The sequence below is a fragment of the Lagopus muta genome, chromosome 2, assembly GCF_023343835.1.
Source record: "Lagopus muta isolate bLagMut1 chromosome 2, bLagMut1 primary, whole genome shotgun sequence".
Classification (NCBI taxonomy): Eukaryota; Metazoa; Chordata; class Aves; order Galliformes; family Phasianidae; genus Lagopus; species Lagopus muta.
In genome coordinates, this window is record NC_064434.1 from 94,162,021 (window position 1) to 94,185,520 (window position 23,500).

At 39.0% G+C, this 23,500-nt stretch overlaps 1 protein-coding gene across 1 annotated transcript in view; it reads left to right on the forward strand.

The window, feature by feature from the left end:
* The window catches only part of MRPS5 (mitochondrial ribosomal protein S5), a 43,522-nt gene that overhangs the window by 15,859 nt on the left and 4,163 nt on the right, over positions 1-23,500 (forward strand). The window contains exons 5-9 of the mRNA XM_048937741.1: positions 3,302-3,336; positions 14,155-14,245; positions 17,990-18,036; positions 18,546-18,603; positions 19,865-19,927. Of these exons, the coding sequence (XP_048793698.1) occupies positions 3,302-3,336; positions 14,155-14,245; positions 17,990-18,036; positions 18,546-18,603; positions 19,865-19,927 (294 nt within the window). The remainder of the gene's footprint in view (positions 1-3,301; positions 3,337-14,154; positions 14,246-17,989; positions 18,037-18,545; positions 18,604-19,864; positions 19,928-23,500) is intronic.

Below are 23,500 nucleotides of genomic sequence, written 5' to 3' on the forward strand. Positions count from 1 at the left end.
AGAAATTTGAGAAGTTAATGAATTGTTCCAAATTCCTCTAAGCTATTGTTGGAATATGGAGGAAAGTCAAGAGAATGTCATGGTTTGAGTTCTGTGCTTTAAGTACAACACTGCGTTACTTTTAAAATCAAGTGTGTTGTCAAGTAGTTTATTCTGTCAGAAGTAGCAGCTGCAAATAGTGTTAATGTATGAGCAAATGGCACTCTTTGGTATTTCTCTACATTTCAGTGTGATTACTGATTACAGAATCATAAAAGTAGGAAAAGACCTCCAAGATCATCCAGTCCAGCCATCCACCTACCACCAGTTATTTCTCCCACTAAACCAAGACCCTTACTACAACATCTAAATGTTTCTTGAATACCTCCAGGGACAGTGACTCCACCACCTCCCTGGGCAGCCTGTGCCAGTGCCTCACCACTCTTTTGGAGAAGAAATGTTTCCTAATATCCAGCCTGAACCAATCCTGATGCAACTTCCAGGCCATTCTGTCTCGTCCTTTCACTGTGTGTTATAAGTGTGCTTGAGAAGAGCAGTTTCTGATTAGCATACGCCAATTCCCTCTTAGTTCATTAAAAACTGTGGGGATTTGCAGATCCCCACATTTCAATCTCCATCTCTTTATTCAGAAGAATAATGAAATGACTTCATAGGACATTGTGTGTGAGAGGACGTTGGCTGTGTTCAAAGCCCTGTCAGGGTGGTAGAAGAAGCAGACTTGAAACTGTCAAACCTTATGAGTCTGTTTGTCCTGAGACTGGCATGGACAGATTCCATGGTGTCCAGCCAGGTGTGAGCTGTGGTTTGAGATGCTACCATTCAACCCTGCCTACCTGGTATTCTGGGAGGCTTCCTCTGAATTGTACTGAGATGATGACGTTTATAACAGTCCATATAAATGATAAAGCAACACCTGAGTCCCTGTTTTGTTTTTTTTCTCCCCCACCATTATGCTGTTTTAAGCTCTTTTGTGACTATGCCAAATGCAAGAAGTGTTTAACACTAGTCTTCTAAATGGTGACATTAACACTAGTGTTGTAAATGGTGAAAGCTCTAGTTCATAAAGTAAACGGAAGAAGCAGGAGGTTGGTAAGATCTCCTGTTTATCCTGCCTCTTATACTGAGATGCTGCATTTTACCCTGTTGCCCATCGATTTCTAAGGCAGTTATTTTTCTTTTTTCTGGAATAAAGCAGTGTGTGTCAGGGTGAAGGTCTGTGGATTAGATAAGATCTTGAGGTGCTTTTGTTGGCATGGTTTTGTGCTCTCTCTTATTACTTGCCAGCTTTGGAGTTGGTACTTACAGATGGTATGTTGTGCCCAGAGCTCTGTGCTGTTCTAGCTCTTTCCTACCTTTGTGATTTTTATAGGACACTTCAAAAATTTCTTGTTCCTTTCAAGCCCCTTTTAATGACAGAGCAGAAACACACTGATTTTAGTGCAGTGAAAAGGATGTGTTCACCATGCAGAGCTGAATAGGTAACATATACCTGAACATAGCTCCTCTTATCATCATGATGACATGAATTGAACTCCATGTGACGTGGAAGCAATGCGTAACACTTTAACTGTAACTGGACAAAATGAATGATGCTTTAGTTGTCTTTAATTGCAAAGACTTTTTCAGGAAGCATTTGAAATTGGAAGAGATTGAAAGAAGTTTGACTGTGTTGTTGTTGGTTATTTGATGTGGCTATGTTTTGTTTTTTCTCTTCTCTTGAATTTCACAGGAATATGTATTAAGAAAAGCAGTTTGAGTCTTGTTGATTGTCTAGCATGTGTTTCAGAATGTTCTGAACAGTACTGGCTGATAGTATTGCTATGATGGAAGCTGACCCATTTGATGTTTTTAACCGTTTGCAGCTTTAGCATGTTGTGCATTAAATGTGGTGGTTTGTTCTCTTTGTTGTCGTTTCTTTCACAGTTTTAGAGCAGTGTTTTTCTTTAATCGTACTGTAGACTTGTTTTTCATAGTATTTCTGCAACAGGAGAGAATTAGGAAGAATATCGGATATAATTTAATAAAAATGCTTCAATATAAGTGCTGGCTTGCTCTGATTTCCCAGAGAGTATTTCAGGTTTAATTTAGAAAGACTGTATAGCTTAACTTGTGGTTAAAATATTGAAGAGATTCTGAGGTCAGTTCAGGTTTTCATCAGCTCTGTTATTACGTACTGTGTGACGTTCAGACAAAGCTGTCGAATTGAAGTCTTGCTTTACCATTAAAAGAAGTATTATTTTTCTTCCTGTGTGCTACGCTGATTATTTAGATTGGACAATCTTTAGAGACTGTTTGCATCTTAATTCTCTTGCAACCACAATACCTAAAAAGATAATGTATAGATTCCAGTTGGAAGCAGGGGTAGCTAATAGAGCACAGTGGATGCGTATAGGTTTTCATCTCTTTCATTATGACAGGAACTGTACTGTACTTACAACAAGAGTGGTGTTACACTTTCTAGGAAGTTACCACTTGAACTGGATTTTTTTAAAGCTGGATTTCTTAATAGATGCTGATTTTTACGAAAGAAGTAGTAATAAAATTATGCATTATAAATAAAGAGTTACACATTGCTTTGTCTGTTTTAAAAAGAACGAACTGGACTCGTGTTACAAAGCACAAAGCCTGCTCCAAAATAATGCCTCCTGTTTCTTCACGTTAGCCCGTGATGTCAGAGCAGATGGGGTTTGGCAGCAGGGTTTGAACCCTCTGACAGCAGAGGGGCAGTCTGACACAATGGCATCTGACATGGAGTTGCATGTGGAGCAGAGGTGTGGAACTGAGTCCTTCCATGCAGAAAAAGCAGCACTCATTGATGCTTGCTGAGCACTTATGGAAACCAAACAGTGGATGTGAGCACAGTGAAAGCTAGGCTGTGTGGGCAACGTTCTAGCAATGGCTCTGCATGGATTGGTCTGAGTGCAGCATGCAGACTCTTGTTCATCACTGGTGAAAATGCTTAGCTAGTGGTGGTGACTATGTTGGAAAATAGAATTTGGAAGCAGAGAGTTTGTTCTATCAGATGTTTTGTTGTGCCCTTTGTATCTGTTGCAGTTTCTGTAGAAACAAGTAGGAGGCGTTACTTTTGGAAGAACCTGTATTTGAGGCCTATTTGTAAGGAAGCTGCTAATAATCTTCATTTTTAGATGTGTTCAAATCATTTTCTGCTTACTGCTGAGATGGATTTATAAATTACAGCTACATAAAATTGTGTTCGTCTTTAAATTATGTTAACTGCAGGGAGTTGTGCTGATATGTAATTAATACAAGGAAATGTAATACACTGCTTTTTCCCCAACAGAAACTTACGAAGATTTTGAAACAAGAGTCATTGAGGTAAGCATTACAAAACTTTTCAAAGACTTTAATTATAATTATTTTATATTGAACTTGTAATTATTTAACAGTCTTCACTAAGTCAGTGATACAGAAATTAGTCTGTTGTTTCAGCTGCATGACACAATCTGGCATTCTGTTCATGGAGACTTCTCTGTTGAAGAAATAATATCTGATTGGAACGAGTGGCTATGAAATGGGAAGTGCTTTCAGATAAAGCTTTAACAGTTCCCACGCAACTGTAATGCAAGCAGTGTAGATTCTAAAATACTGATCTCTCCATTGCATGTCCTTGTCATCTTTTTTCCAGCGCAGAGTAGCGCTGCTGATGTGTAACTGGTTGTGTGCGATCCCTTGGCTGGTGTGATGTGATTGTCTGGTTACTAAATCCAAGTAACTGAAGATATTTGCTCACTGTTGGCGATGCTTCAGGCTAAAAGTCAAGGTCTTCAACACTGCCAATAGAAGTTGTTTTGAAGGCCCAAATTTTTCGTGATGATTTCAACAGAAATGCCACTCAGAATGTGGTCAGAGAAAGTGCTTTTTAAAAATGAGAAAGGTGAATTTTGTTTTGAAAACAAGATAAACTATTAGTAATAGATTTTGAATAGTGAACTGTAAAGTGTCAGTAGTGCAAATGTGTGTTGTTGCTTCTCAATGGAAAAGCCATTTCTGGAGAATATAATTCATTCCAGAACAGACCATTAACAATTAGAACTATGCATGCTCATGCTGTTGCAAGTTCTTTTGTCTACCATTTATGTTATTAGTTTTTCTAACTTCAAACACGTTTGTTACTATGGAAACCATGGAATTACTTGAAGCCTTGTTGGGGCAAGTCCTGGCTTCAGAAATAAGCTCATTTCTTGTGACTCATTTGCTATCAGTCTGGAACCAAATGATGCTGAGCATCCAGAAAAGGCAGTAGCTCTGGAAGTCAGAGCACTATTTGCATTCCCTTCTCTTCTACTCATGTCCTAACTCTGTGAGATTTGTGGTAGCTGTGGCCAGCTAATTTCTAGCTCTATCAGTGTTGTATACAGCTTGAAGCTTGAAATCTCAATCTGTTGTAGCTTTTCTTGTCAGTTTATTAATACTTGATGTGCTAGAAAGGACTCAATATTTTGCTGAACTGACTGAGCTATTAGAAAGCAGAACTCAGCAAGGTGTAGCAAATTGACCACTTCCAGCTGGGTGCATCAAATTGGTAAGTTTGGCCAAGTCTGTCTTGTTTATAAGCACAGATCTTATTGGTGAAGGAGAAAGAGCTGGGAGAAATTCAGTGTTCCTTTGCAGCCCTCTTTGATTGGGTTGAAATCTTAGAGCTGCTTTTGTCTCTTGGAGCCCTGAAGCCAACTACAGGAGCACAAAGCAGGGTGAATACCTAAGAACTTGTGAGATCCTGGATTGTGCTTTTAATAAATTAAATTAAACCCTGCTATACAAATATCAGGGGCATAAATCAATCCAGTGGCTTTGTGTTGAAAGTAATTGCATAAACTTGTTTCTTCAGAGTATTCTCATGTTGCTTACTTCGGATGAAATTGCTTATAAGATTTGTCTCAGAGTTATCATCGAAATCTTATTTGCAATTAATATTTAACTACTTTATTATTGGAAAAAGTATACATGTCTAGCTGCTGCATTGAAAAGACTGCTTTAATTTCTAACCATGATCTTAGAGCTGAGATATTAACCTGGAGCTGTGCACGTTCTCTGACAGAAACATAACAGATCTCTGCTTCATACAAACGTTGTCGTCTTTCTATCACTGTGAAAAAGAGTGACTGTCCAATGGGTTGCTGCACAGTTTTAAATAAGTAGTGCTGACTGTTCATCACTTTCCCCCTTGTCATTATTACACTTTTGCTTATTAGCCAGTTATGTGAAATACTGCCTGTATTTTTAGCCAGTGTTGTGTTATACCACTGTCTAGACACGGTGTTTATACCACTCTGACTTTGAATTTCTGCTTAGTTTCACTCTGAGCATTTCATCTCCTGTTCTGCTACCAAAGCTGACTTGCAATGCCTGTTTTGGAAGGCATCATCCATTCTCTGTACCACTACCAGATACTGTCCTGTATCAATCTGTGTTTATCTTAAAAACTAAGTTGCTATTTAAGATCGACTTTGATTTGAATGAGCGAGGTGGTAGTGGTATGTACAAGTACAGATGAAATAACACACGTGTGAAAATTAATGTGCAATGTTTTTTTAGATGAATGTTTGATCACAATTCAATACATTCCATATGAAAATTCACTGGTAATGTACTTATGTGGACTGAAAAAGGAGTTGCAGGCATACCAAAAACACTGGTTATTTTTTCAGCAATCTTAAAACCTGTTTTCTTTATCAAAATGTAAAGCACAACTGTATTCTTTATGCTGTTTCCAGGGCCATGTTCAGCCAGTCTATCACAGTGCACACAACCATTTGCCGTAACAGTCAGCCTGTGCCCTTCCCCCCCTCTCCTCCCACGTGCCAGTTTCAGCCCATACCAATGGCACATGGCTGGTGGTTGTTGGGAGCAATGGGTGTGTGCCCATGGCTGTGCTGAGGGTTGGACACTGCTGTCTGTATTTGCAAATTGGTTGAAGGCTGAAGGGAGCACAATGATGAATCTTTCCTCCCTTTTCACCTTGGGCACGCTACAGGTACCTTACTAACAGTGTGTCTTTAGCCAGTGAAACACATTCCCCATAATTTAAAGGAAGGGAGGGAATTGTCAACTGTAATCTTCATCCCAAATGTAACAACAAAATGGATTTCACCTTTCTCATGTCTATCCACTTCCCAAGTGTCCCAGCTTCAAAGGGCTTGAAAACCATTTGAAGTGTTCTGCTGTCTTGGAACTTGCCATGTAGCTTACTGATTCTGACATTCCTTTTTCATACTTAAGTTAATGTGGAATAAGAATTGATTTTTAGATCATACTTCTGCTACAGTTAGTGTTACAGTAAGTGTTACAACCTTAACAAGCCTTGCAGGTCACAGTGTTTTCAATTAATTGAAAGGTCATATTGGAGAGTAGTGGCTGTTCCTTTGTCACTGTGACAAAGCAGCCAGTTTGGATTCTACATTAGGTATTTACTGAATTGGGCTGTTCTGTATCTCTGTAATTATTTACAGTTAAATATATTAAATAACAAAAAACTGAGTGCTATGCAGCACTTCCATGTGCTGTAGAAATCTTTCACTGCTTCATTATATCTGAATAATAAAAAAACACTTGAAAGGCAGGCTGGGGAGGTACTGTTATGATGTTGTGAGAAAATAGGAATGTATTTTGCAGCAAAATACAGCTGCAAAAATACAGGGGCTGCTCCAAAAGTAATGCCTCTGAAGTTACTATGTTGTGCCAGGCTATCAGAGGTTGATATTGGTGGTATGGCAGTAGAGGCGGAACCTTCCTGCCACTGTTCCATTACATTTTATTGCTGTGTGACAGATGGTAGCAGAGGGGCAGTCTGACAAAAATACCATCGAGCATGGAAGTGCATGTAGAGCAAACGTGTGGAACTGAATTCCTCCGTGTGGGGAAAAAAATGACACCCATTGACATTCATTGGTGCTTGCTGAACGTTTATGGAGACCAAATAGTGGATGTGAGCACAGTGAGTTGATTGCTGATACATTTCAGCAGTGATGGTAGCAATATGAAAGATGAGCCGTGTTCTGGATGGCCATGAAACAAGCTGTCACACCATGAAAGGAAGAGCATCCCAACGTGCTCATCCATGGGAAGTCGGCAGATTGCAACCAGGGAGCTGCGTTTGCAGTTAGATATCAGTTTTGATGCATTGGAAACAATTGTGGCAATGTTACAATATGGCAAACGCACAGGATCAGAAAGAACACCACGTGCACCTTTTTCAGTGCCTTATTGAACCAATACGAGGCTGAAGGTGACAACTTCCTTGATCACATCATTATCAAGGATTCTGTTTTCCCGGAAGCCAAACAAACCATCAGCTCTGACCATCACATTACTGATGCTGACTAAGCTGAAGGCTTCAAATTCTCAAGTTAGACCAGGGAAGAAGACAACTTGCAGTACAATAACACCAGGCCCTATATCAGTGTGAAGAGCATGGAGGATATTGCCCATCTTGGCAGGACTGCCTACCGTAGCCACTGTATAGTCTGGATTTTGTGATTTGACTTCCATCTGACCAGTGAAACAATAGCAGGGACTGTATGTAGGTTTTGGTTTTGTATTAACTTGTGCTACTTGAAGCAGGTTGCTTGTGCTATCTTTTCCACTTAATCACAGAATGGTGGAGTTGGGAAAGCATCTCTGGGGGTCCATTTGCTCCAGACCCCTGCTTCAGTAGGGCCACTTAGAGTTACTTGCCCAGGTAGATATTGTCAAATAAATTCTTATATTTTGGTCTAAAATCACAGAGGTGGCATTAAAAAATATAAATAAAAAATAAAGCCTACACGATAGCTTGTGTTATGATACCATTTACCTTGTAATGTGTTCAAAATTGGAAATGAAACCTCGTAGTCAAAAAGGCTGGGAAGCATATAAGTGTAGTGCCCCCTTTGAATTGTTCACGAATGTGAGCTTTCTAAGGATGAAGATAGAGCACTAAATGTATTTTGGACCTGACAGGTATGTTTTTTGTTGTCTGATACTGAAGTTGCCAGGTGCAAAAAGTCTGTCTGTAGAGAGCTTATTTTTTGTATTCATATTTTTTCTTTATGCCACTTCTTTCTAGTAAAGATCAGTTTACTTGAAATTGTACCTGGGATTGTACCTAGGCTACTGCAGCCTTTTAAGTGGCAGAATAATTGCATTTTCAGTCAGACAGTTGTGTTGTGTCCTGCCTTTTTTAAACCAAGGAAACACTGGTGTTTAAGTATTTAATGACGGAAAGGCAAAGACTTTAAAAAAAATAATAAAATAAAATAAATCAGGTCAGGCAATAGATTGTTTACATAGGCCACAGCATATATATGCTGGTACTGTCCTTAAAGCAAAAGCTACTTTCTGCAGATAAATGTATGTGGATCCTTGTGTTTGCGGATAGAGCGTGGTATGATGTTGAGCTGGGTACTGAGAATGAATGTTGGCATTACCCATGGCCTTGCTCTTGAAATCCAAAATGATTTCTTGTTCTTTTCAAGGCTATCTCTTTCCTATGTTGTAGGTAAAACTTCATATGGACTTTATTCTTTTATCTGTAGTTGTTTTTTTGTTTGCTTGTTTAATTATTTGGCTTGGGTAGCTTTGTTTTTTCTTTTTTGTGTGTGCTCTTTTTCTTTCTTTCAGAGTCTGTAGAAAGGGATGGAAGATGATAGGACAGAAAAATGTTTTTAACGCTTGCATACTGAAAATTACTTAACTGGTTCTTCCTAAGATGAAATCAATCCAAGTAAATTGCATTGAGTGGATTATGGGTGGATATTCTGAAAAGCATCTGAATGGTATTTTCCCAGGAGTCAAGTTATTGATGAGCTCTGCTGGAGGCTTTGAGAAGAAATAGTTTTATCCTGTAATCAATATAGTGTGCAGTAAACAAAGCCAGATTTAGAGCTTTTGCCTGAATCTTGTCTTTTTCTGTATTATCTCCAGTGGCAGGCTTTTATGACTTAATTCTCAGTTGAACTGACTCAAGATTAGGCGTACTTTGCAGAGTTGTATCATAGTATTGGCAGTTCATAACTGAGTTGGTGTAGTGAGAATTGATTCAAAACCTGTAATTTTGTAAAGGTGGCATTTTTTGTCAAGTGAGGTTGGTTGGATGGTGGTTATTTCTGTACTTTCTCCAAATGCCAAACTGTATTCAGGCATGGTTTTTCTTGATTACATGAGACCTGTTTCGATGCAGCGTTTTGCCTCTGCTGTTGCATGGCACTTTAGCAGGACTGAAGGGAACAGTCAGAACTCTGAGAGTATGGTCTGCTCGTAACTGGTGTGGGGTATGGTCTGCTCATTTGCAAGGCAGGGATAGAAGTGCCTAATCAGAAAAACATAGGAATAGCAGCAGCCAAATTGCTGGAGGTTTTTGCAATGGAATTAAATGTTTTGCATGTTTTCCATGCAATAGGATGTCACCTGAATTTACTGACTCATTCTGAATGTAGTCCTTGGCAATTATTAATGGGGACAGTGCAAGCAGCTTGGTTACCTGGAGACTCTTGACTTGGGCCACTTTAGGAATGGAGACACTGGAAACCACAAGGCTTTCTGTACCAAACTACAGAGAATTGTCTTACCTTAGGAACAGTAGGTTGGTTTTGTTTTGTATGATGAAAGTAATGTCAAAGTCAGAAATAAAGGTTTGGTGGGCCAAAGTGAAAGAACCATGTCTTCGGTGTGTCAGTATGGATTGTTACAAAAGGTACCTGGAACTGTGCAGGAATATCTGTAGGTAGTATGAACACAGAAGATTCTGTCTCATGCTACAGTAATATGTTTTGCATCCACTGAGCAGCTAAGAATTGCCTAGATGTAGCAGGGAATCATAAGTGGAATATAAGCCATAGTTTCAATTTTCTATGAAGTAGCAAGGAAACACATTCATACATGTTTGCTTTAGGAGCACAGAATTATTCTCGGTAGACTTAACACTTGTGACCAAAAGAACATTCCTTAAGACACGGTCAAAAGCCTTTATAAATCAATGGAAATAGTTTTTTAGCTGTTGTTTTTGCAAAGGGCACAACCAAAAAGGCTTGTTATGAAAGGAAATGCTGCTTGAAATTACAGTGTCTGAGATCTGTTGCTTGACATCCTTGACTGAAAAATTATATGGTATAAGTGATACTCTGAGTAATAGTTTACTTAAAATGAGATGTTGGCACATATGTATTTTGGGGTTGTAGAGATGTAGATTTTGATTTTAGAACTGCAGGCAAATTTTATGCTCCAAGTGATGATACCAGTGATGTCTTTTGACGGATAATGAAAGTTACCTGATGGTTTCTATGATGATAACATGTGAAGCAAGCTGTTATAGGACAGAACGAGAGCTCAGACAGGAAATGTAAACGTGTGCTATAATGTCTTCAGGTTGGATTTCTTCAGGAGAAAGTTTAACCACCAAGAGGGTAGTGAAGCACTGTATCGGGCTGCCCAGGGCAGTGACCACGGCACTGAGCTTGCCTGAGCTCAAGAAGCATCTAGATGAAGCTCTCGGTCATGTGGTCTGATTTTTTGGATGGCCCTATATGAAGCCAGAGCTTGGATTTGGTGTTCCTTGTGGGTCCTTTCTAACACAGGATATCCTGTGATTATTTTTTTTCTGATGTTCTAGGAGTTTGTCACGCTGCCTGCAACTGCCGTCATCCTCTGAAAAGGAAGCGAAGCCATCTCAGATGTGATGTGGCTTCAGGAATTGTGCTCAGATATGTGCTGTAGCATGAAACCACATTTAGGCCTACTCTATGTCAGTAGGGTATTTGGATTGCATCATTTTACATAGTGAGCTATGAAGGAGGATTTTATGCACGTCACGGGACAATTATCAGCACTAACCTGAGCTTTATCTATAGTTTCTCTGCAAATTGAACTTATTTCTAACTTGGATGAGAATTGTGCCTGGGATTTATCCCAAAGCTGTGATGAGTCAGCCTTTGTGACAAACCCCTCAAGTGTCTGATCAGAAACTTTCATTCGATTTGTTCAGTGAGGGGTGGAGGAATCTATTTCTGTGTAATGGTTCTTTTGCTTACTGTATGCAGTCAGCACACAGGGGATGGATGCAGAGTGAACAGGATGACTGAGGCTTCCTCTTAGCCTCCTCTTGTCTAGGCTTACAAACCCAGGGACCTCAGCTGCTCCTTGTTCATCTTCCTCTCTGGACCTTTCACCATCTTCATAGCCCTCCTTTGGATGCTCTCTAATAGTTCTGTGTCCTCCTTCTATTTTGCTTTGCTACTGATTGAATCTGGATACAAGAAAGCAGCAGTCATATCCCTCAGCCCAGCTTCAGAAGCTGGACCCAGAGCTGCAGGACCTGGTGGCCACTCCTTATATCTCTAACACTGTTCTACTTGGTGGATCTGGAAGCATAGCAGCCTGGCCTTAGTTGGGCTACTAGATTCATCTCTATCTCCTTATCAGGCCGTGCTGATATTTAATATGAATCCACTAACTTCTCCTTGAGAAGAGTAGCAGAAGACAAACTAATTTACCTTTTGATGCACTTCCCCTGCCACTGTCGACCATGTGCATGCTTTCAAGGAAAATATCTCACTGTCCTGTCACTTGTCAGCAGGACTAGTTTTGCCCTACAGCTAGCTTGTGCAATTTAAATCATGGAATGATAGAATTGCTTAGGTTGGAAAAGGCTTTTAAGATCATCAGTCCAACCACAACCTAAGCAGACTACCCTAACTCTTAACAACCAACCCATTGCCAAATCATGACCCTGAGAACCACATCCAGATGTTTTTTTGATACTGTAGTTTTATGTTATATCTGAGAGAAGCTCTGTCACTGTGGTATGCATCTACTCTGTCCCTAGTGCTTTTCACAGAGAAGAGAAGGCTGATACAGACACAATCTAGCTAACAGGAATTTGATTTTGTTTATAAGACATGCAGTTTTATTACTTTATTCTCTCAAGTGTACTGACTTCAGCCTTTTAGCTGCGTCCCTCTCTAGGATCACTTGCATGAAAAGGATTTTCTTTTAGCACCCTTCTCTTGTTTTATTTTCTATCACCTTGTACCATAGTATTGGGCCAGAGAATCTTCTGCCATGAGGTGTTCAACCTGCGTGGATGCTCTCATCAGAAGCAAGTGAGTAGCAGTGGTCACAGGTGTGGCCCAGAGGTGCCCAGATTGTGCTTTGTAGAAAGGAGGGGTTCCCATGGACAGTCAGTCGTGTATTGTTATTTTTTCTTTTTCACAAGAGGAAAACTAACAAAGTATTGGGTTTTTTTCGTGTTTCTAGCACATTACAACAAGCTGTTAAGTGCTTGGAATAACAGTGGAAGGACTGCAGCATCCTTGCAGGCTTCTAACTCCACCTTTGAAGCTTTGCTATTCCTTCTCTTAAGGAAGGTTTGAAGTGGTTTCGTTCTGCATTTCAGATGGAAGAACAGTATCTCTGTGCTTGAAAGCAAGCTTAATCTGCGTTGTTGGGCACTGAATAATAGAAACGGAGACAGTCAATTTGAGACACTGTGATTAAGGTTGAGCATGTGTGTTTTGGAATTGAAAAAATTGACTTCAAATCTAGCTTGAATTGCAGTCTAGCAAATAAGGGTAATTGTGTCTTAGTTTCAGTCACAATTTCAGAGGTCATGCTGTTTTAAAAGTGGCAAGCTGTTACATTGTGTATTAATTAATTCCAGTGCTGCTTAATGATACGCTTTCAGTTGAATTGCTTTAACTGCAAAATGGAAGGGAAGCACTTCTGAACGCACTCCAGCAGAGCGCTGATCACTTTGATGTAAGGAGGCACGGGGGTGTGCAGGGAGAATCTAAGGACACAGTTGTTCCAGCAGCCATGGCTGCCTGGGCACATTATCAATCTCGAAAAACCTTTACAGCATTTCAGGAGAGATGCAATAGCACTGATTGTGATGGGTGACTGAACACATTTTCCTTCAAAGCTGTTCAGAAACAGCTGACAAGTGCAGTTTTAAGAAGAGGCTACTGGAGAAGCTCATTGCGTGTGTCTTTCCTGCCACCTTCTGGGTAGGGTAAAGAATAATCTTGAGTTGACTTCTGCACACATCACGTTATTTGTTCTTGGCAATATGTATGTCAACCTTTCATTATGTAAAGTATGTATCTAGATTGCTCTGCACAAACTTTTGTCTTCCACCGCAAAATAGCGTTCTTTCAGTGCTCCTGGAGAGAGCGTCGCTCTGCTTCAGTCTCTTCCTTTCATCATTCTTTTGCATTTCCTGTAAATAACCTATTTCCACAGGTACTTTCATTGTAGAGTGCTTGTGTTTTAGCTTGCTCTTGTGAGCAGTGAGATTGCAGAAGGAGTAAAAGCTTGGAGTAAGCAATTAGTAAAGCTGATTATTCTTTGAAGCCCTCTACAGAGCACGTACATTGAATTTAGCAACATCTTTAATAAAAGGATGAGTGGAATTTTTCAGAAGTACTTAGTTCTAATCTGTACCCTGTGTTGTCAGTAGGTTTTGTCTTATTGTGAATTTCAGTTAAACTATTGAAGTCATATTGGAATAATTTCCTTTCAAATAAGGAGATACAACCAGAGTAGCTTACTGAATTATATATGGGGAAAAGTGGGAAGTGCTGTTTAATTTCTACACTAACAATGAATATTTAAATTAGCTCTTATTATAACATGGAAAAACCATATTGGAGCTTCAGAAAAGTAGAAAACAAGATTTTCTTGATTATAGATGTACACACACAAACACATGCATATAGACATACGAAGAAACAAGAAATAAAAATGTTCAGCACATACATACCTCAGAACAGGACAAAGGATCTCTGATAAGATGTTAGACCATGGCTGTCCAAACTTTTGGTTTGCCTGGGCCTCATTGAGTGAGGAGGAGTTGGCTTGTGCTGCGTATAAAATATAGTTAGTGTAATGTTGAACTGTTATCTGTTGCACAGCTAAACACAACAGAAGTAGTGAAATAACTTCTTGTGTGTCTGAGTACAGATTTTTAACAGCTGCTATTGAATGTCTTCAAGCCAGTGTCCTGCTGCAGTTGATGTTCACTGGCAAAGGTGGTTTATATTGAAACACTGCACTGCAAACTTCTAATTCCTCTCTAGTAAGCAGAATCTCTTTAAGAATAAAAAAGATATAAAATACAGATGGGTTGTGCTGTAACAAGATGCTTTGTGTTTCTTTCTTCAGGTGAAAAATGTGTTTTGTATGAAGGCGAAGGAAGGCAGAAAAAAATCAATACGTGCTTTAGTGGCTGTTGGAAATGGGAAAGGGGCTGCAGGTACGTGTGATTGCTGTGTCTGAAAGATTCCAAATTAATCATTGCTCGTAACAGAGCTTTTGAAGATGTGAGGAAACATTGTATGCCAGAAAAAAAAATTATGCTTTTTTCCATTTATTTCATTTATTATGTCCTCCTTAGACATGAGGATACTTCTTTGTAAGTATTACTGCTTTTAGTTACAAAGTAAGGACTGACTTACTGGTACTCCCAGGTAACACGGACTGCCTTGATTCAGAAGTTTGTCATTAATCTGTTAAGTCAGAAGACCATGAATTTCCTTCAGACTCCTCAGGAAGCTCTCTTTATTGAAGTTAATCGTAGAGAAAAGCCAGCAAACCACATTTTCCTACAGATTTTGTGTTTGTACTTTTAAGGGAAAAGAGCACTTGTGACTATTCGAGTCTATTCCTGTAGTCACTTCAGTGATTTGCAGTTTGACCCATTTATAGGTTTTCTCCATTACAGTTTTTATAAAGGTCTTTTCAGCAAGCAATTTAAAGTCCAACCTTGGAAATGCTCTTTATGACATAAAGGAAATGGGACAAATCAAAAGAGATGGGATGTTATGAAAGATCCAATAATACAAGCTATGAGCAGAGCTCTTTTCTTTCTCAGCAGAAGCTGGAGAAAGAATACTGATCAGAGGGATTCAGTTCAGTTTTATTCTCCTTGTAACAGGAGTAATTAAGCACAATTATGCTGAACAGTAGCACTTGCCAAGCTATCTCTAGAAGTAATCATACTGAGAGGATCCCATCTAATATTATGGTACTGCTTCATACGTTAGTAAGATCAATTAGAGCAAAGACGTATGACTGAGAACTGGCATGTTGTGCCATGTTCCTCTCCTCAGAAGCTAAGAATATGTTCTAAAGTAATTGTAATTCCTACTTCAAGTAAAGAGCTTAACAATCTTGGCCAGAAGAGCCTTTTTGCTGATCAGAGTTGGACTTCACAAAATAAGGATAACAAGAATTCCACTCTTCTGCAGCTTCTTACGGGATTGTATGCAGAGTAGATTTGCCGGAAAAAATCCCCAATGGTTTATCTCAGTCAGTGATCACTGCTGATGATATGGTTACAGGTTTTATAAAGGAGGAGATATCATTGTAAAACAAAACAACAAAAACAGCAAACAGAACAAAAGGGGGAAAAGAAAACAAAACTGAAATTTGCCCAAACGTTTATGTGCCTTCTGGGTCCTGCTGATATGTCTGTTGGATGGATAGGATCCAATGCTTTCATAGTAGACAGATGCAATTCAAGACATGGGTAGGTTTGGCCTTTTATTTCTTAGAACATCACTTATTGGATGTCGTTTGAGCCTTAGGAATTGTTAACTGATGTTTGTAATACATGCGCTCTTTGTGCCAGTGATACGCCTGCCCAATCATAGTGCTGCCCTCCTTGTTCTTGTTTATGTGCCACTTCTATGATTCCTGCTGCATATGCTATGTGCACTTTTATGTGCTCGTGAGGCCAGGCAAGGCTGATAAGCAGATATTAGTACTTCAGCACAGTCACACAGCAAAGCCTTTGTACATGGGATGCTTCTGGATAAATAATATTTAACAATATTACGTACTGGTAAAGCAAAAAGAGATGTTCTGTAATGTGGTGGTATTTAAACTTGTTGCTTTTTTAAAATCTCTAAAGGCTAGCAAGTGCTCACTGGAGATAGGAGGCAGCACACCTGGGAAGTGTGCTGTTTCTTACAGGCTTTCTGATCCTTTTTGTCAATTACAGAGACTATCAAGCATTCGTCATCTTTTGAGAAATGCTTTGTTTTAGTAGCCAGCATTTGAGAAGGGTCAGAATCTAAGCCTGTGGGATAAATTGTCAGGACTGCTTATAAAAGCTGTGCTGGAACCATCTAATTGTAATATTGTTTAATTGTAAAGGAATCCTTAAAAGAACTGCAAAACCACAGTGTACTACAGTGAGTTTCCAGTTGCGTTGCTTAGGAAATAGCATACATCTTCAACTGATTTTTTTCATGTAATTTTTTTTCCCCCCCAGGCTATGTTTTATTTAAGAAGGTTCCTTGAATCTGTTAAGTTTTTCTCCCTGAGGAGGTAGACTTCTTTATGTAAATACAAACTAATGTACATTAAAATTCCTATTAGATGTCAAATAAGCTTGCAGATAAGAAGTCTGTGCAGAATTAAAAGAAGACTGCTTAAAAGAAAAAAGTGAATAGCTATAAAGTAAATAATCCAAATAATAGAGGCAGGAATATGGGATGGTGACAGAGTATAGGAAATTAAATTTGCATTGTTATATGGATGTACTAAAGAAAATTCTATTTTCAGTGTATGTGCAGAGCTTCCAACTGTTGGAAGTAAGTAGTCTCTTTTTATGACGAGCTTGATAGATATCTCTGATGAGATGTACGTAGGAGCTTTATTAAAACAGCCTTATTTCCAGTTGAGTATATTTCTTCAGAACTTCATCTATTTGAAATATTCAAATCTGGATGGGCTCCTCAAGGTGAACGTTAGCTACAATTTAGAGGGGAAGAAAGGAATGTATACACAGAGCAAGGTGTCTCCAGCAGAACGCAGTTGCTCTGAAAAGCTCTGCTTATCTTTTCTTTGAAACTTTTTTTTGTGAAACATTATCATGTCCTTGAGGGCGTACTTTAATCTCAAGTGAAGATTGATTGAATTGAGCTTGACCAAGCGATCTCACTTCTGGAGTTTTCTAATGCTGTGTGTGACTTCATTGTTGATACGTTATTAGTGAGCTGTGTGTGCATAAAAGGATAGCACAGTTTGCTTGCATTTCCTTCTGCAGGAGTTAAAAAGTGATGGAGAGGTCCTGGGTACGTAGTGTGTGCATAGGGAAAACTATCAAGTGTTAACCTTGACCTTCTGCTTCTTATGATATTAATTTCCAGAATTGTGGTGATGTCCTCTATTGCTTGCAGCAGCACAATAGTTGGGATGCTTTCTTAGATCTCTCCCAGTCCATTTCTCCTGTAATATCTGAAAGAAATTAGTGAGTTGATATTGGCCAACGAGTCCAACTGCATTGATTTTCTTTTTGTATGGGGCGCCGTGATACAGAAACCCTGAGCCTCAGCTGACACAACAGAATCATTAAGAGACCAGAAAAAGCTTAAAAAAAAAAAAAAGTAAATATTTTTAACTCAATCTGTCTTGACAGCAGTGGATTTGAGAGTTCATAAAAAACAGTTGTCAATCCTCCTATTCGTTCCATAAGCTCAGTTGATGCCCCACTTTCTTTCTCTGTTCTGTTGGAATATATATTTTGCAAATACACAGTTCTGTTTATAAAACATGTTTTTAATGTTTTCTATTTTGCTGATATAAACCCAGCCTCCTTTGTTTTTAGGGCTTTCAAGGTGTCATTTGTACAGATGTAGTTCATACATCTGTCAGCTTCGTTATTTCCTTCTTTCATTTACTTCCTTTTAATCAGAAGACTGATTTTTTTATTAGATGAAGCAGCCATCTCTATTCAGTTGTTTGAAACATGTGTAGAGCAAATAAAAGAAATAAGCCTTATTTATCTTTGTTTAACAACAAGATATTCATAGCTCTAAAGTTTTTACTTTCTGAATGTGGTTTTCTCTGGGGCTTTTTCTTGATATCATCTATGTAATGGATTGGAAATAACTGGTAGTAGTCTTGGTTGTGAAATTCACTGTTTTTTCCCCCTCTTCTAAAGACACTGCTTCACTCATTTCACAGTAATAAAATACTTTTTGTCTTTCAGGTTTTGCACTGGGGAAAGCAGGCGACAGGATGAATGCTTTACGGAAAGTATGTTGATTAAAAGCAAGTACAAATATTTCATAACAAAATATAAGATGTTATATATTTTTTAATTATTGGTATATTTTTAGTCTACACAAACACGTAAGGCCATGCGTACATACAGTCTGCTTATAGAGTGCTGTGTAGGACTTTCTTTTCCATGTGTATAACGGCCTTAAGGAGGCTTCTTTAGGCTTCAAGTGTTTATTTATCCATCTACCTTAATCTAGTTTCTGTTTCAGTGGTCAACAAAACATCAAAATGGCAATGCTAAAATGCACAGTTCAGTTGTTAGTACCCTGTGAAGTCTTTTGAAATGTTCAGTGATCAGGAGGGTACAGTTATTAACTTGAATGTTTTCATTTCCGTAAGTGGATCAGATCTGTCAGGCCAGCTTCTGAAGTTTTCTTTCTTGCTTTTGTTTTTTTTTTTTCCATCAGGATAACTAAACAGTGGTAAATTTCCAATGCTTGCCATAAAAATTCACAACAAAACTTTTTTTTTTTTTTTTTTAGGCAAAGAACAAAGCCATACGCAGCTTACATTTCATAGAGACATATCAGAACCATACAAGTAAGCACTGTCCTTTTTGACTCTTCAGCTTTCAGCAAGCGATGAATGCACTATTAAAAGCTGATTGAAACTAGTTGCAAAGTGTAAAAAGATAACTAAAACCTTTAATTTTAGAATAATTTAATTTTTACTTTTAAAAAAAGGTTTAATTCATTGTATTTTAATTTGTGTATTACTTAGTTTCTTCAGCATGCTTTATGAGATACTAGCCCCAGATTGTTTTAGCTAGACAGTAGTTGTCTACTGATCCCTGTGCAAAATAAACTGCTATTAACTGCAGTGAATATGATTTGGCTCTTCTCTTTCACTCAGGTTTGTATCAACAGATGTAGGATGGTCCGTGAAGAAGAGTTCTGTTAAGATTTCATAATATAAGCAGATGTTGCTAAAATATTGTAGAGAGATTTGTCTTCCTTCTGTTCTCCTATTCTTCAGTTCTTTTTGAATGCTTAATGCATAGTATTTCAGGGGTTTTAAAAACATGTGGCAGTAATAGCAAGAGCTGATCTCTGCTGTATGGATGTCAGCTATGGCTGGACATCTTTTCTCTGTAGTGGACCCCACTGTGCTTTTTCCCTTTTGCCATTCAAACGTGATTCCCTGTTCACTCAATCCATGTATACAGAAAAGTCCCAGAAGGGCTAGAGAACACCGTGGTGTGTTCCATGGTAGCTTTTTGTGAGTTTGGTTTAATGGCATACAAGTCTGTCTGATACCAGGTGTGATACCACTATACCACATACTGTGTTATCTTTTGGAAAAAAAGATAATTTGAAGATGGTACCTTACAATGAACATCTTTAACCGTGTTATTTACGTAGATAAATGTTCAGAATAGTACAGCTTTGTCTTACAAATATGAAATTGCAGTTATCCTTATGAGTCTGTCCCCGACCATTAATATTTCACATTAATAAATTTGGGATTTGATTTAAAAACTAGTGGTGTTTTCCCCATGCTTTCTGGTCTGCTTAATGTGAGCCATCTTGTCTGCAGTGTAAGAATTCAGTGTGCACAGGCCGAGTCACTGAATCAGATGTGAACAGCAACCACCAGAGGAAATCAGTTTGGGGTTCCTTTTGAAACAGGAAGACTGAGATGGCAAATTTCTGTACAGAAAAATCTAAGAACACCAAGGCCTAATGGAGCAATTTTAAGTTAAAAGCTGAGTTATCAAGAAAATCTAAATATAAAGAGGAAGATAAAATTGCATCACAGAACTTAGGTGTAATGCCTTTGTTTTTTTCTTTCCCTCCTTTAGTTTATCATGACATTACTGTGAAATTTAAACGCACAAACATCCGCATGAAGAAGCAAAACAAAGGTAATTAAGTTGCTTGGAAATGTTGAAGTTTTATTAATGGGCAACTGATATTTATTTGATGGAGTTAAATCTGTGCAATATTCATTTACTTCAGCAGTTGGTAGATGGAAATGAATGATGTATCTCTGAAGATAACCAGTGATAACCAGCTGTCTTTCACTAGAAATACCTGCTGTTGATGACATGGCTTTATTTTTGTGAATCAGGATTTGTTCCTTATGCACTGGTGGGAGCTTTGCTGGCTTTCTGCTGCCCTTCATGCTTCCCATTGCAATTCAAAATACTTGTACTCTACAGTAGTAGTAAATTGCTGTCAGTAGTTTGAAATTTGCAACTCAGCATGTCTGATGTCAACAGTTCAGCACAAGAGAAGGCAGGCAACTTCACCCAGGCTTCTCTGATCAGTATACTGGTAAAATATGTCACTGAGTCACAGTAAATGCTCAGATATTTATTTTCTGATAGGGCTGTCTCCTGGTCAGTGATAATAAGCAGTATTTCATTCCGTCCTAAATGATGGCACTTGTGTGGTTTATATTACATGGTGATGAAGAAAGTGTACTTGCTCACAGACGGGTTTCTGCCTTTGCCATTGCTCATACTCCAAAGAAACAAACAAAAAAATAGAACCCTGACTGCAACAGTACAGTTTTTTATTTGGAGAAGTTCTACTGTATTGTCAGACTGGAAGTTGAGAGGTGGACATGGCTGCATTCTCCTCACAGCTTTAGCCAAAGGAGATGCGCAGCTTACCACGCATCATCTCTGTCTGCTGTCACTGATAGCTTCCAGCTGAATGCTGAACTTTTGAAGAGGCATTACTGACTTTCTGCCATCCCTTTCCTCCTCATCTCCAGAGCTGTTGCAGTGTATGCTTTACCAGCTGTTGAAAATGATGGGGATATATCCAGAGCAACCTTGTATCTTGATGTCACCTTCCTCAGGATTGCAGTATAGGAATTCTTACCATATGAAGTAGTTCAGTGAAGTAATAGTTAGCTTATTTCCAATACACTGCAGTTTTCAGTGTGACCTTTTTTTTTTACCTTCTAGATTCTTCCCGTTTTTAAGTCATTAATGGTGATACGAGGTCATTTCTTTGCATGAATATTGGAGTTAAACATTTGTATGTAGAGTCATAGAATAGTTTGGGTAGGAAGGGACCTCAAAGATCATCAAGTTCCAGGCTCCCTGCCACAGGCAGGATTTCCAGGTGCTAGATCAAGTACTAGAAAAAGATTTGATTCTACTTGTTTAGCTTAACTTTGCTTTCAAGATGGATAAAGCTGCTATTTCATAGAAAGTGGGTGAAGTTTGCTACTGAGTGCTCTTAATTGGCACTCTAATATTAATATACAAACAGGAAGCAAATTAATCTACATGACTAGTTGTAATTCACTTCAGATTCGTTATGATAAGACCTAAATTGCAGGAAAATGTAATGATTAACTCATTTATGAGAAACAGGATTGCTTTCCAGTTAGAGAACTGTTATTGTGTTCTCCTACTTTAATTCATTAATTCCCGTAGCTGAATAAGCTGAAACACTGACATTTTTTACATACTCCTTGATTTTTTTGTGTGTATCTGGTATTCTTCTGCACTGTCACATTAGTAATACGAGAAGATCATAACTCTGAACATTACTGATGTATTTCAAAAACGTCTAAAATTTTGGTGAATTTTCAACAATTTTTATTAGATGACGTCTTGATTCTGAGATGAGGGGTTTTTGTTCAGTATGACAGTAAAATTTAGCACAGGCTTAGAAAAATCTTTACAGGTCAACAAGAACAGCGTTGGCTGTATGCTTATCTGCAGTTCTGCATTTAAGGAGCACTCAGTTGAAAATTGGCTAATTTGGCCTGTAATTTTTTTTAGGGTAACTGCTTTGAACTAAAGACTTACCTGCTATCTAAACTAGACTAATCTAAAAACTACACTGCAATTTAGTCTTTAATATGAGGGAAAAACATGCAAGGAGCAGGAATAACACAACTGAGCTACGCATTTAACTATGCACTTATAAATAATGCTGTCACTGTTCAGTGGAAAGGAAGATTCTCATTAAATGCTGTTATTTTCTTTCAGTAATACACAGAATAAGACATACCTTCCAGTCTCATCTAGTGTGGCACTCCTGAGCCTCAGAAGCAAGAACAGTCCAGTAGTGCTACCTTCTAATTAATATTACATAATCAGACTGCTGTCCTCTTTTATTTCCATTTTATTAGTACTTTTGAGAAGCACAGTGCCTTCTCACTGCTTTTTGTTTTTTCTAGGGGGCATCTTTCTGTAGCTCGCGTGTTATTACTGCCCTGTTCAGTGAGGCTTTTCCATTCTTAGAATCATAGAATTGATTGAGTTGGAAGGGCCTTTTTAAAGGTCATCAACTTGCTTACAGTGAACAGTGACACCTACAGCTAGATCAGGTTGCACATAGTTTGTCCAGCCTGACTTTGAGTGTCTCCATGGACAGGGATTCCACCACCTCTCTGGGCAACCTGTTCCAGTACCTCAATACTCTTATCACATAAAGAACGTTTTTTCCTCATATTCAGTCTAAATCTCCCTCCTTTTAGTTTGAATCCATTTCTCCTTGTCCTTTCACAACAGACCCTGCTAAAGAGTCTGTCCCCTTCTTTCTTATTGCTCCCTTTATATATTGGAAGGCCGCTGCTCTCAGGTCTCCCTGGAGCCTTCTCTTCTCCTGGCTGAACAGCCCCAGCTCTCTCAGCCTGCCCTTACAGGGAGATGTTCCATCTCTTGGATTATTTTCGTGGCCCTCCTCTGACTATGCTCCAGCAGTCTCTCCTGCACTGAGGACTCCACATCTGGATACAGTATTCCAAGTGAGGTCTCACAGTTTCAGTGTGTGCTCACTGCTTCTTGTTCTGGCACTGGGCACCCCTGCCAAGAGCCCAGCTCCATCTTCTTTGTATTTCCCCTTCATGTGTTTATGTACATTGCTAAGATCTCCCCATACCCCCTCTTCCCCAGCCTGCGCAGCTCTGGCTCTCTCAACATCTCATAGAAGAGATACTGAAGGGACTGAAGCACGTTGGTGACCCTACGTTGGACTTTCTCAAGTAGCTCTTTCATACCAGGGAGCCCAGAATACAATGTGCTTACTCCAAGTGTGACCTCACCTCTCTCAACCTGCTGGTAGCAGTACTTCAGAATAGAATAATTTAATCCCAGTCGAAAGGTACTTACAAAGTACAACTTCAGGGCTAACCAAAAGTTAAAGCATATTACTGAGGGCATTATCCAAATGCTCCTTGAGTACTTACAGGTATGGGGCATAAACCACCTCTCTGATAAGCCTGTTCCAAAGTTGACTACCTTGACAATGAAGAAGTTTTTCCTAACATCTTGTCTGAACTCCTGGCACAACTTTCAACCATCTGCATGTTTCCTGTCACTGGATACCAGGGAGAAGAGATCATCTCCTTCTGCACTTTCCGTCCTCAGGAAGCTGTGGAGAGCAGTGAGGTTGGAGAAAAGGAGGCTAAGGGGCAAACTAGACACTAAAACCAGACCTCAGCCACTCTTCACAGCAGATGCATTCCA